Consider the following 12,593-nt stretch of genomic DNA (forward strand, 5'->3'; position numbering starts at 1 on the left):
TTTTAATTTCCTCACATCATAGGTAAAAAAAAAAAGCTCAGCTTCAGTCCCTGTCTATTAAAATTTCAGATCAAGTCAGGAACTGAAATTAATTGAAAACATACTTTAAGAACCGTACAATTAAAAAGTGGAGTATAACATTTAAAAATACTAAATGTGTAAAAATATCCTGCTCGCTGATAAACTGCTCAAAGACGGCCAGATTCAGACCTGGAAACTTTCCCTGCAGATTCTGCTCGATGTTATCATCATTGCACCATTTCACTCCTGCAGATTCTAGCTGCTTGTCTTTGTTGGCTGCTGAGCTCATGAGTGAAGACAGAGAAGATGCTGTCTGTGTCAAAACCTGATACTTCTACCTCTGCAACCCAGTGGACAGGTTAGTCACCAGCATCCCTCAGCTATTCAGTCCCAGCCTTTTTAACCATATGTTGTTGTAACTATCCACTGTGTTTTCATGTTAAAACTCCTATGTGCATAATAATTATTCTTCAGCAATTTTTCAGCATAGACAAGTCATCATCTTCCATTGAAACAATGGGCAATCGCAGTAAACTGCAAGGAAATTTTTACCGACCAGTCGGGGGTTAGACATTTAGACCATAGTGCAGACTGGTCGTTGGGCCTATGTGACTTACGTCTTACATTGTCACCATGATTGTAACACTTCCAAAATGACAAATAGGTTAATGTCACATGGTTAGTGGTCACATGCCTGCAAAACCTCCATATGCAAAGATGTGAATTGATGCAAAAACAGATATTTGTCTCATGGCAGCCGCAGCTTTTTTGTATGGCTCAGTGACCAGATAAAGGAATTTTACTAGTTAATAGGTTCACCATAGTTTTGAGATCTTAAAGTCTGGTGAAATTTCACCTACACATCTGTGTATTATATTGTAAAGATCCTAATTAAAATTAAAGGAGGCCTGGGCTGCAACTTTCATGCAATTTCCATTTGTACCACTAGATGATGCAGTGGGCCTGTGTAAGCTTTCAACACATTTTTAGGCTAAAAAGAAAAGATGACAAAGTTAAACGGGATCACGCAACTGATAAAATGTTGCCCCCTGGTGGTTAAAGTTTTAGTTAAATTCTCTGTGTAAATATAAAAAGTCCCTTTAAAACACAGGAACATGTCAGAGTCTAAATGTGTTTGAATGGCAGTGGGACATCCCTGGAAACACATGAAACAGAATCAGAGGTTTACTCGCTTACTTTAACCCAGTGATTTATTATTTTGGACAGTAACCAATTAAAATGACTCAGGAAGAAAAGATCCAGCTTTTGCATGCTTTGTTATTTCTGTATCCAAAATAAAAATTATGTGCAAGTATAATTTGTCTCTTTCCACTAAATGTGCTCAAATATTCTGGATCATATTATAAACACAAAGCCCTTAACATCAGTGTAAATAAAGCATCATGCAAATTAATTCTGAAACCAAACTATGCATTAATAGTTTATTTTTTGTTACTGGTTATAATTTGAAAATATGTCTTAGAAAAGATTATAAACTTTCCATTGTTTGTTTGTAAACACATGATAAAAATTCAGTTTATCATCATCTAAGCTAGAGATTTATTAAAGCAAACTATACATAAGTATAAGTGGAAGAGAAAAGATGGATGGAACAGCTGAGTGTGTGGCGATGCTCCATCCATGTAATCCATGTAAATGTGAAGCAACGTAACAGTCATAAAAATGTAATATAAAGGATTTAAAAACACATCACGGGTCTTAATTTGGGCATTTTACATTAAACATCTGTAAGTCTTGTGGTAGGGTGACGATGTCCCTCCTTAAGTGGGACTTGCATCTTTATTCTTTCTCCTCCGTCCCACATCTCTAGACTCATCCAGCTCACCAAAAACATACAAGCTTTGCAGATTTTTTTTTGAATATGATGAAACTATTATTGAGAAAATGAATCAGCACTATATACTCATATATCCTCTGTGTCTTGTTCAAACTACAGTGTGTCTGTGGATGCCTCTGACGGTTAAGCAATAACTGAAATTCACATTGGTGATGTGTCCCACACAAAAAAACTAAGCACATCTATTTTGTTGGGACCTGGTCGCTCTAAGCGGAGCTGTATGTGGCCTTTGAACTACAGTACAAAGAGCTTGACGCCCCTGTTGTAATATATCCGACTCCTTCATCTGTCACTCACTAACACTGCTTTTCGTTTCTCCCCTCAAATATTTAACTTTGCTTCAAGTTTCTAAACATCCCAAACACCTCTTCCTACATGTACACCCCCTTTCAGGCTCCAGTGAGTTCAGTTACAAGCCTGTCCCAAGTTACTATGGTAAACAGGGCTTTTCTACTATACTTGAGCACTCAAAGTGTTTTATACGTCATGTCTCATTCATACACCACATATTTCTACCCAAATGCATTCTGTTTAACATTCACACACATTCACGCTGAACGCATTGGAAAGCAAAGTGGGATTCAGCATCTTGCCCAGTAAGAATTAGGCTTGCAGACTGGAACAGCCAGGGACCAAACTACCAACTTCCAGCTAGCAGATGATCTGCTCAATCCCCTAGCCACCTGTTAAGTGCTCTATGAGGGGAGAAACGTTTTTGCACAGCAAATAAAGTCAGCTGCCATGAATCAGATGTGCTAAAAGGCTGTACTGTTTTCTTAAGCGTCATACTGTCCACTCAACAAGCCCTGAGCTGGAAAACACCTAGACCACAGGTGGGCAACTCCAGGCCTCGAGGGCCGGTGTCCTGCAGGTTTTAGATCTCACCCTGGGTCAACACACCTGAATCACATGATTAGTTCATTACCAGGCCTCTGGAGAACTTCAAGACATGTTGAGGAGGTCATTTGGCATTTAAATCAGCTGTGTTGGATCAAGGACACATCTAAAACGTGCAGGACACCGGCCCTTGAGGCCTGGAGTTTGACACCCCTGAGCAAAACCACGTGATCTTTTTAAATCAGAATAAGAACTAGAAAAGGCCCAAAAAGGCACACAGTCAATCAGAGTGAAATCATGATGGTAATTTCCAGTGCCGTGATTTTCCAGATTTTTGGAATTGCAGCTTTAATAAATAAAAATATGATCCAACCACCTCTTCAGTTTTGGTAACGCTGCACTACCAGCACATAAAGATCACACCAAGTGCAGGTTTTTTAACTAAAACTGAAACTAAAGCTTCAGGAATACTTTCATATCACTTCACACTTTTTGCTCACTGGCTTCCCTTCAGGTTTCTGGTTTTACAGATTTTATAGCTGATAGAAAGTTTCTTGGACCTCTGAACCCTCTGCTCACACACATTGCTGGCCCCTCACTTTTAATATGTGGCCAACATTAGGAGTGAGACCTGTGCACCTGTCCACACTCTTCAACATACTGTCCATGTAATAGTAAATTGAATGCATGCACACACTCATGGTCTCTTCATGCTTCACAGCATATCATAGACCAATATGTGAGTCAGATTGTGTTCTTGCACACTCCGTCTTGATATTTGTTTGCACATTCATTGCCAAACTCTTTTTTTGGCTATTTTAAAAACTCTTGGATGTTAATTTTACGACTTTTTTAGTCAAATACCAGATCATTAAGAGAAGATTGCTTCAGCTTGCATAATTTCTGTTTGGTGGTATGGCTGCTCTGGGACTTCCTCTACCTTTCAGTGGAAAAGCAGTGGAAAGGAGAGCAGCAGCAAGACGTGATGGGTGACCATCATAGCTGTGGCACCTGCATGACACTCCACTGAATCACTTTAATGTGCTATACCTGTTGTTACTTAGTGTGTCATTTTGTCAGTATTGTCCGTTGTCTACTCTGTTACGTACACTGAGTGTAAAGTGAAGAGCCCAGTTCCTTGTATGTGCAGTTGGGACTGAATACGTCTTCTGTACATCTACCTTTTCTCCTTCCTCCAAGGTGTTTTACATAAAGACAGCAAAACAGACAAACAATAGAAAAGAACTTTTATTCATCATCAATATTTGAACCATTATTGTACACGGGAACATCAGCAATAGCCTGAAGACTTTATTGCTTCTGAAATGAATCCACATACTTTTAATCAACAGCATACTTTTACAGAGTTTGACATATACAGACTGCCTTCACTCCAATCACAGGCACAAGAAGCAGACACAAAACTGACACTCAAATCCAACCTCTCATAAATATCGCCTTCACTGCCGTGGGCGTGCTGCAGCTGAACATGTGCATACAGAAGAAAAAATATTGTGTGACATAACCCGATTAAGGCTTCTAAAGCAGCAATTACTCCACAGATTATAAACAGATAAATAACAGATTTTTGATTTATGCATGTCTCAAATGTGCAAACTACTGTAACGTGTGCCATCCTTACAAACACAGGAGACACCGATCACTTCATGGTCCCACAGGCACTTCAGATTTTGTGAGACTGTGGCATGAAAAAGGCAACAAGATCACAGCAACAGTGAAACTGGCCCGTCTGGAGGGAAAAGTAGTGCTTGAAACACGTAGGTGAGAGTAACAGGGGCTGAATATTTAAACTATTTGACACAGTCAAAGCTTTAACCAATCCATGTCACACTGATGCAACATGAGAAAATCAAAAAGAAACCTACATATATATATATTTTGTAAAAGCCTTCCCTCTCAGCAATGCATGAATACTGAGATTGTCTAAACAGGTTGTTTGGAAATTTTGTCGACCAGGCTGACACGATTGCGAGTGACATATTAAAAACGAGGAATGTCCTGCTGTGAAAATGTTTAAAATTAGGCTGAAAATCCTTCAAGTTAGAGGAGATCTAACGTGACTGAAGTGCAGCTTATTGTTCTGACCACAAAACTATTTACACGAGACATTTGGCACAAAGAAACCACCGTTAACCGACCACACGAGAAACGAGACCTCAGAACAAACTACATTAGTGCCCTACACGTGTACTGGTGTGTGTAAGTGTGTATGGAGACATTATAAAGTACACTTAATAAGCCACAGTGTCATTTTCCATTTTAAAAAAGTGTTTGCACGATGAGAAATGTGATATGATGGCATTAGTGTAGAGAGAAATTGCATTTTTTGTACAGTTTTCTTTTTTTCTTATGGAACGTCATAACAGTCCCACAAGATCTCCCCCTGCTGGTGATCTTCACTCACTGCAGGTGAAATATAAACCGAGCTACCATTTAAAATGCTGCATTTTCTGCAAAAAACAAATAGTTAAAGTAGGACAAGCTAAAAATCACTCACAGATCATTTAAGAAGCAAACTAAAGCAACACTGATTACATGAAATACAGTCATTGTTCAGATTTTGGTATGTTAAAAGTGCTACAAGCTTTCGGGTAAAGTGATCAGCTGTCTAAAATAAGACAAAATAAAGAAAAAAAAAATCTTAATACCTTTATATTTCCTTCGTAAGGCGCTTGGTGATCTTAAAATGTGAAGAAAAGAATAGCAATAACTCATATAGCATAAAGGAATGTATCCCATATATCTTCCACATATTCAATGTGAATCAGAGCAACTTTCAGGGCTAAAAATCAATCAATCGTACACGTCTATCTACTGTTAACATGTTTAACTCCGAGCTCGAGATAAAGTCATTTGATTTGGTATCTCTTGTCCCCTGAAATGTTTAAAATAAAAACAAATAAACTAAGCAAAGAGTTTCCAGCTGCTTTTCCATTATTTGAGACACAAACTGTTTATTAAAGCAGCAGAAAAGCTTCTTAAATAGTGAAAAGTTAAAAGCCAAAGCAACCTTTGACATACTGCATTTCAATGTCTTGATGATGATGATGATGAAGAGGGACATCGCTTGAAGGACGCCGTCCCAGAACTCTAACTGCTGATAACTGACAGATTTTCAGTGTGATATGACGATACGAGGGCTCGCTGCGGATCACACCGGCATTTGCATCTCCGAGTACTCGTCGTGACACTCGCGCTCGTCAAACTTTGGCTCTGCGTCGTCAGCATCCAGCTAAAAGAAGGACAAGAAGTCAGAATCAGTAACCTGAACTAACTCCGTGATTCATTTAACGACTATTTTATCTCAATTTTGTTTTATTTTTTAAAAATGAATGAAATTTTGATCTGATGCCCCCCTGTGGTTAACTTACGCATGCCATTTCTCTGACAGTGAAGACTCGTCGCAGAACGAACATCTTGACGGGGACTGTGAGGATGAGGACGAAGGGGAAAGCCAGAGACGCCGCCGTCGACATAACGGACCACAGCACCGCCAAACACACCAGCTGGATGCAGGTGAAGAGATGCATGCGCAGCGTGCGGACCTAAAGGATGCAGAGATCGCTCACATAGCTGACAAGGACAACAGTTTCTGCAGGGAGCACTCAAAAATATTCCTAAATGTGGATACGTATAATCTTTGCAAACTATTTTAGGGGTTTAAATAAACGTTTAGAGGTTGTGTGGGCTATAATAGATAAAGTTAGACTCCTCAAGACATTTTCAAGATGTGAAATAAATCCACAATATTTACCAGGAAAAATTACTAAAACTCTTTCTCCCCTAGCTGGAAACCGCTCTGAGGGAACTGAGGCGTTTTTAAGTGTGCAATAACATCTTTTAAAGCTTTTTTTGTGACAGACCTCAAAAATGCTGAAACTTCTTTTTCTGTTTGTTGCTGCTACAGCAGAGTATCTCCATCCTCACATCTCTTCTGTTCCTTTACTTTGGCTGTAAATGTGTGTTTTCATGTTCCTCTCACCTTGCGTACGTAGGTGTGGTCAGGGTGATACTTTGGTGGCATGAGCAGAAGCATCATCCGCTCCGTTAGCTGGATACCGTTGAGCGACATCACGCCCATGTAGAGGAAGATCCCGAAGAGCACAGCGAGGGGGATCTGACGCAGCAGGTCGCCGATCACGATCGACAGGCCTGACGGAGGAGAGCGTTAAAGGGTGAAAGTTCACATAGGAAAGAGCCACGGGGGGAAAGAAAAGACGATAACTTAGAGTCTGGAACTCACCAACTAAGATTGCAACCAGAAGCCCGGTGACCCGCTGCTCCTTCACCTCCTGGATGCGAGGTTTGTCTCCGGGAGCGACGGCCTTACTCATGACGGTGAGGGCGTTGACGTGGGTCACCGAGCGAACGGTCGCAGCGGCCATCCACGGGAGGCCGAACAGAGCTGAGGTGCCGCCCAGCACCACGATCAGAAGCAGGTCCAGATGGAAACCAGAACCTTTGACAAGCATGCGCTCCTTTTTACTGACTATCAGCCTGCAGGAAGCCCGGACAGAGCCAAACGTAAGAAACACATTTCAGATTAATCAGCTATGATGAGGTACAGCATTTTTTTTGTGTGTGCTTGTTTATGTGCGTTTTGATACGTTACAGCAGCTAAAACACTAAACACATCCTTTAGAAAATAGCTTAAACATCTGATTGGTTGAAACTGGGAAATAGCTGGAAAGTTCAATCTTTGGTACGACCACCTTTATTCTTCACTCTGGGTAAACTTACTCCTTTTTTCCTCCACTTGCCCAGTTTCCTCAACTTTTTTAAGGACACTGCACACCATGTCAAGACTTTTGGCTAATAGTTTTGCAAACGACCCTGTTAGTTTCATAGATTCAACTAAAGGAATCAGAACTAATTGTGTGTTTTTGTGACAGGCTGCTAGTAACAAAATCCCTAAAGATATAATTTCAAACTGGTTCTTTGCTAAGTTTTTGGTTATGTGTAGATACAACAGTGGTTCATCCCTTGAGTTAGGAGTTTATTTTACGCTTGAATGATTCATGAGGTCAGTGTTGAGCAATTTAAATAAACAAACAAACAAAATATTCCTCTGAAAATGGTCAGGCACATGGAGTGGACTGGACATGAGTGGTAAAAGCAGCCAATGTCCAATGAAACACCTCCAGAAATCTTGGTCAAGACCAAAAATGATAAGAAAGTCTGGCTCCTTGGAAGAAAAACAAATAAATGAGGGGTGCTTAGAAGTTTAAACTTGTGCACGGTACTGTACACCACAACTTTTGTCTCTCTCTGTTGTTGCCCCTATAGTGCACCTGTTGTTAATTTCATTAACCATCAAAGCAGCTGAAACCGATTAACAACCCCCTCTGCTACTGCACTGACCAGATCAATATCCCTTTGACTTGATAGTGTACATGGGAAAAAAAAACGTTTTCCTTTTGGAGTTTTTGAGCAGCGTATGAATGTACGGCAACGACTCTTCAAACATCTGCCTGTGTGATGCAGCTCCAGCAAAACTTACGTGGTGATCTGAGTCTCCATGAAGATAAGGATGAAAACCAGCAGAGCAGGCAAGCAGCAGGCAAACATCATCCAGATGGGGAATTCCCCATTTGACCCGAGAGGACTGATGAACCAGCCGCGCTTGTCGGGATTCGTCACTGAAAATCCACTGGGGACGCTCAGTTTCTGTAAGGAAGACCCGAGACAAATTCCGATCAACCTCTGAGATAAGGAAGTTCCTTATTTTTCCAATATTTTGCATGATAAACACACTGCACAGTCCACTGAGTCTCACCTGTGTGTATGTGTCTTCTATGGAGTAATCCACCAGAACCATGATGAGAATGGCGATCGGTACCCCAAAGTCTCCAATAATCCTGCGGAACTAAACACCACAGACGGCACGGTTTAAAGAAGACTGCTAAATGTGTCACATCAAACAAGATCAAATATTTGCTGCAGATCTCAAATACAGATTTCAGCTCCTCACCCTTCCAGGGAAGAAGGCGCTGTTCTTGAATTTGCGCAGGTAGAAAGCGATAAAAAACGTCCCCGCCATGAGAACCAAAGAGAGCAGCGCCGTGTTCGGTTCCCCGCTGACCTTCACTGTTGCCGGCTGGCTGCTGTTGTTCATCATGAGGGTGACGTTTTCCGCCAAGGCGTCTGCATCGGTGCCGTTGTTGAGGGAACAGCGTTTCAGCGGGTGCTCCTTGAAAATCTGCACAGAGGTTTCATATTATAAAAAGGTGCTCACGCAAACACACTGTGATTACTTTTCTTAGACGGATTAACAGATATCGCAACCACTCTTTCTTTGAAATGAGATTAGCTCGTAGCAAAATGCCTTTTAAGTCTTTGCCATAAAACTCTAAAAATAGCCGATCTTCCAAAAATCAAAAAGTCTGGAGGATAATTAAAACTCTGAATCCATTTAGGATTCAGGCTCCATCAATCAGAAAAGATTTCAGGTGTGCTTGTTAGAAAAACACTCTCATTTCGACCCCGACTTCTGAACGCTGTCCAGAGATTAGTCTGCTCTGCTTAGCGTCAGCGGCGCAAACACACAGCGTGCCAACAAAAACTTTGTCTAATCAGGAGCTTTTCACATCTCAGGTGTACCCTGCCAAGCTTGATGAAGGTCTCGCAGATGAAGATGAGGGAGATGAGGAAGGAGAAGATTTCCTGGGTGAAGCGGGAGACGAAGCGCACCAGGAAGCTGCCTTCAAAGGCCACCATGGTGACCACGATGATGATGAGCCAAAAGCCGATCCAGACGCGGCCCGTCAGGTACTCGATGTCGTTTGATGTGCAGAACTGTGAGCACAGAGACATGAAGCACAGTTATATTTTTTTGCCTTTTTAGTAAGTCACCAGCATTTTTAACATTTTTGAAATTAACTTCATATGTTTTTTATGCAACTTACACTGTAAAAGGCTTCTTCAAAGACCAGCAGAGGTCCAGAGAAGCCCACAACCAGCAGTGGCTGAGCCCCGAGCAGACAGAAGATCACCCCCTGCACTGATGTCGACACAATCAGCTCAGAGACGCCGATCAGGCCGTTTGTCTTCTCACCTGGAGGCAGACCCGGGGTTAAAAGGTTAATCAAGAGGCCACTATTACCAAAACACGGAGAGGATTTGAGATATGAGGTGTGAATACACTCTCAGTTCCCTCACACACTCACCCAGCAGACCTCCAAACGTTATGGCCGGAGAGAGGGCAGCGAAGTAGATGAAGATAACCGCGGCCATGCACTGGCTGTTCAGGGCATCCTTGAAGTCGCTGACATACTTTGGGTAACGCCGCCGCACATCTCGTATCAGCCCACCGAAAGGCCGTCCAGTACGCTCTAAGGGGTCGTCTGACTTTTTCAATGGTTCGAGGAGTGCCTCTGAGTGACGACACAGAGCTTTACGTTAAAACCCATGAGAAGGCACGTAAAATCAAATCGAATGAAATTCCTAATTGAAACAGAAACACTTACCTTTTTCTTCAAGGCTTTTAGGCTCTTTGGCCAATAGTTTGACCTCCAGTTCCTCCCTCTTCCGCAGCATCTCCCTCTGAAAGCGGGCGACGGAGCGCAGCAGCTCGTCACCTCCCACCTCTGAAGGCGGCAGCACGATGCTACAGTCCAAGAAGCTGTTGATGGCGTTCAGCAGGTCCTGCCTGTCATCTGCCAGGTAGGCCGCCTCGTGGAATTGCTGGAAGATGGTGGCAGAAATAAACAAATTTACCCAACATCATTGGTGTCAACAGAAACCTACAGGTGTTATTTTATTTCATATAAATGTAAAATTCTTCTATGTCCTCCTTCACATTTTCCAAAGTTGATCAGTGGGCCAAGAGTCTTTGCTGGGCCGATCCTGGCTCCAGGGCCTTATTTTTGCCCCCCCTTGTCTAAATCAGCACCATCACTCACCTTGTCAGACATGAGGGTGGAGATGGAACGTCCTATCTGGTGGTAGTCCATGCTCGTAGTGGCGGGTCCCAGCAGAACAAAGAGGAATCTGACCGGCACTGGCACTTCCAGGACGGACTCCAGCTCCACCGCTTCTTGCAGCCGCACAAACGCCATGGTGGGCTGCTCCAGGAAGTCCACGCTGCCTGGGAAACCACAGGACATGATCGTCAGCGTGCAGAAAGCACTACATGCAACCAAAGGCAAAGTCACGAAGTTTTGTAAGTAGTAACCTGTTTTTAGACCAACTGTAGTTATTTAAAAAAAAAAAAAAAAAAAAAAAACAACCTAGTGGTACAGCATTACCTGGCCTGTGATTTTAAATCTGTTTCTAGGTGGTTGCTGGGGAACATGATGATGTCATATATAATTCAAGTTTTTCTGGGTATAAATTAGATGTTACTGTCATGACATTAAATTTATAACATGCTTTTATAAAAGTGTTGTAGGTGCATAAAAACCTCTAAATGGGTAATCTTAGCCTGTTGATTGATGGTTGCTAGGCAACGTGTCATCATATTATGTGATATAGATGAGAACCTTCAGGGGCCTAAGATGTACCTGTGTGCCAAAACTGCTGATGGTGTAGAAGTTCATGGACAGAGAGCTTGTGTGTACTCTAGTAAGATTAGTAACTTACCTACGAGGACCACTGTAGCCTCGGCATTTTCAGGAATCTTCTCCAGCAGCTTCAGTTCATGTTTGGACTTGGACCGATGCATGCCAGGTCCGATGCTCGGCTCTCTCTGCCGGAAACAACACAGGAAGTGTAAATAAGGATGACAAAGATCCCTGTGATATTCTGCAAACTCGGCAGACTCGGACTTACCTGCACTTCATTCTTCTCCATGTCGATGTGCGTGTCTGTGTCCCCCGTACCGCGAACTGTGCCCATGAGGGGGTCGGTCACTGTCGGCTCTGTCTGGTTGGTGTGGTTGGCACTGTGGTGATGCGCTATCAGACTGCCGAGGCTGGCTGCGGAGATGTTCCTGGGGAAATGGCTACTGTGCTCCTTCTCATCGCTCGGGTGACTAGGGGAGGCAGAGGTGGGGAGAGAGAGGTTGAACAGGAGGAGGAGAGGTAGTGACCAAGCATGAAGCCATCTAATAGCAGGAAGTGTGTAGCGGTGAGGAAAAGAAAACACAGTTTAACCAGCTTCCATGATTAATGCAAACACTGCTGATTATCACAAGGGTTTTTTATGACTCCTTCAGGGAGTTGACGTAAAGTTGACGTAATCTCATTTCCACCTCCATATTTTTTTTTTTTTTTTCCACTCCACTAGAGTTGTTTGCATGAGTCACTGATTAAAATAATCCTTATTTATCTTACACTGGGCTTTATCTTCTTTCGGAAGCTACTCTCTCTTTAGGCAACTTTCTTCTTATTTCCCAACATGCAGTTAACATGTTTTTGCAAAAATGAGTTAAATTCAATGTTCAGGATACTTCACTTCTAAAGAAATTCCCAACAGCAGCAGAATAGTCCGTGAAAAGCTGAAGCTAGTGTGTGCACATACATATACCCAGTCTCCATTTTGCACACCTTGCAATTTTTTTACTCAACTACCTTGAGACATCATCACCACTGCAGTGCACAGCAGTTGCAACATTTTTTCAGACCATTAACAAGAACAGGTTCACCTCAAATGGCACCGAATCCCTCTGTAAGATGAAATCTCTGCTAGCTTATTTGTAGCGCTGAGGCGCTGCCAGTCACCTGTGTTTGAGCAGCAGGGCTCTGAGGACGTTGGCTCGGTCCTCAGCTTTGATCTGGTCAGAAATAATCATCTGTTCCACCACCTGGTGGGCGATGCCAGGCAGGGTCTTCTGGTCCAGGTCCAGCAGCACCGCACCTGCAAATACACAAGCAAGCTGAACTCAGTCGTCTATGGACCAAACAGGAAACTTGCACAG

At 42.5% G+C, this 12,593-nt stretch overlaps 1 protein-coding gene across 5 annotated transcripts in view; it reads right to left on the reverse strand.

Moving 5' to 3' along the window:
* Positions 1 to 3,946: 3,946 nt before the first annotated feature.
* slc4a2b (solute carrier family 4 member 2b) overlaps positions 3,947 to 12,593 on the reverse strand; it is a 47,798-nt gene continuing 39,151 nt past the window's right edge. For 4 of the 5 annotated variants that reach the window (XM_005448997.4, XM_005448998.4, XM_005448999.4 and 1 more), the window contains 15 exons: positions 12,397 to 12,532; positions 11,507 to 11,708; positions 11,318 to 11,423; positions 10,639 to 10,823; positions 10,204 to 10,420; positions 9,904 to 10,110; positions 9,643 to 9,791; positions 9,338 to 9,532; positions 8,709 to 8,936; positions 8,514 to 8,603; positions 8,238 to 8,404; positions 6,981 to 7,234; positions 6,720 to 6,889; positions 6,109 to 6,282; positions 5,889 to 5,969 (listed from right to left, as the gene is read on the reverse strand). In XM_005448997.4, coding sequence (XP_005449054.1) covers positions 5,889 to 5,969; positions 6,109 to 6,282; positions 6,720 to 6,889; positions 6,981 to 7,234; positions 8,238 to 8,404; positions 8,514 to 8,603; positions 8,709 to 8,936; positions 9,338 to 9,532; positions 9,643 to 9,791; positions 9,904 to 10,110; positions 10,204 to 10,420; positions 10,639 to 10,823; positions 11,318 to 11,423; positions 11,507 to 11,708; positions 12,397 to 12,532 — 2,561 coding nt within the window. Of the gene's footprint in view, positions 5,970 to 6,108; positions 6,283 to 6,719; positions 6,890 to 6,980; positions 7,235 to 8,237; positions 8,405 to 8,513; positions 8,604 to 8,708; positions 8,937 to 9,337; positions 9,533 to 9,642; positions 9,792 to 9,903; positions 10,111 to 10,203; positions 10,421 to 10,638; positions 10,824 to 11,317; positions 11,424 to 11,506; positions 11,709 to 12,396; positions 12,533 to 12,593 lie in introns of all 5 variants that reach the window. The other variant, XM_005448996.4, reaches the window with a different exon arrangement.

This window comes from Oreochromis niloticus, linkage group LG9 (genome assembly GCF_001858045.2).
Source record: "Oreochromis niloticus isolate F11D_XX linkage group LG9, O_niloticus_UMD_NMBU, whole genome shotgun sequence".
NCBI lineage: Eukaryota > Metazoa > Chordata > Actinopteri > Cichliformes > Cichlidae > Oreochromis > Oreochromis niloticus.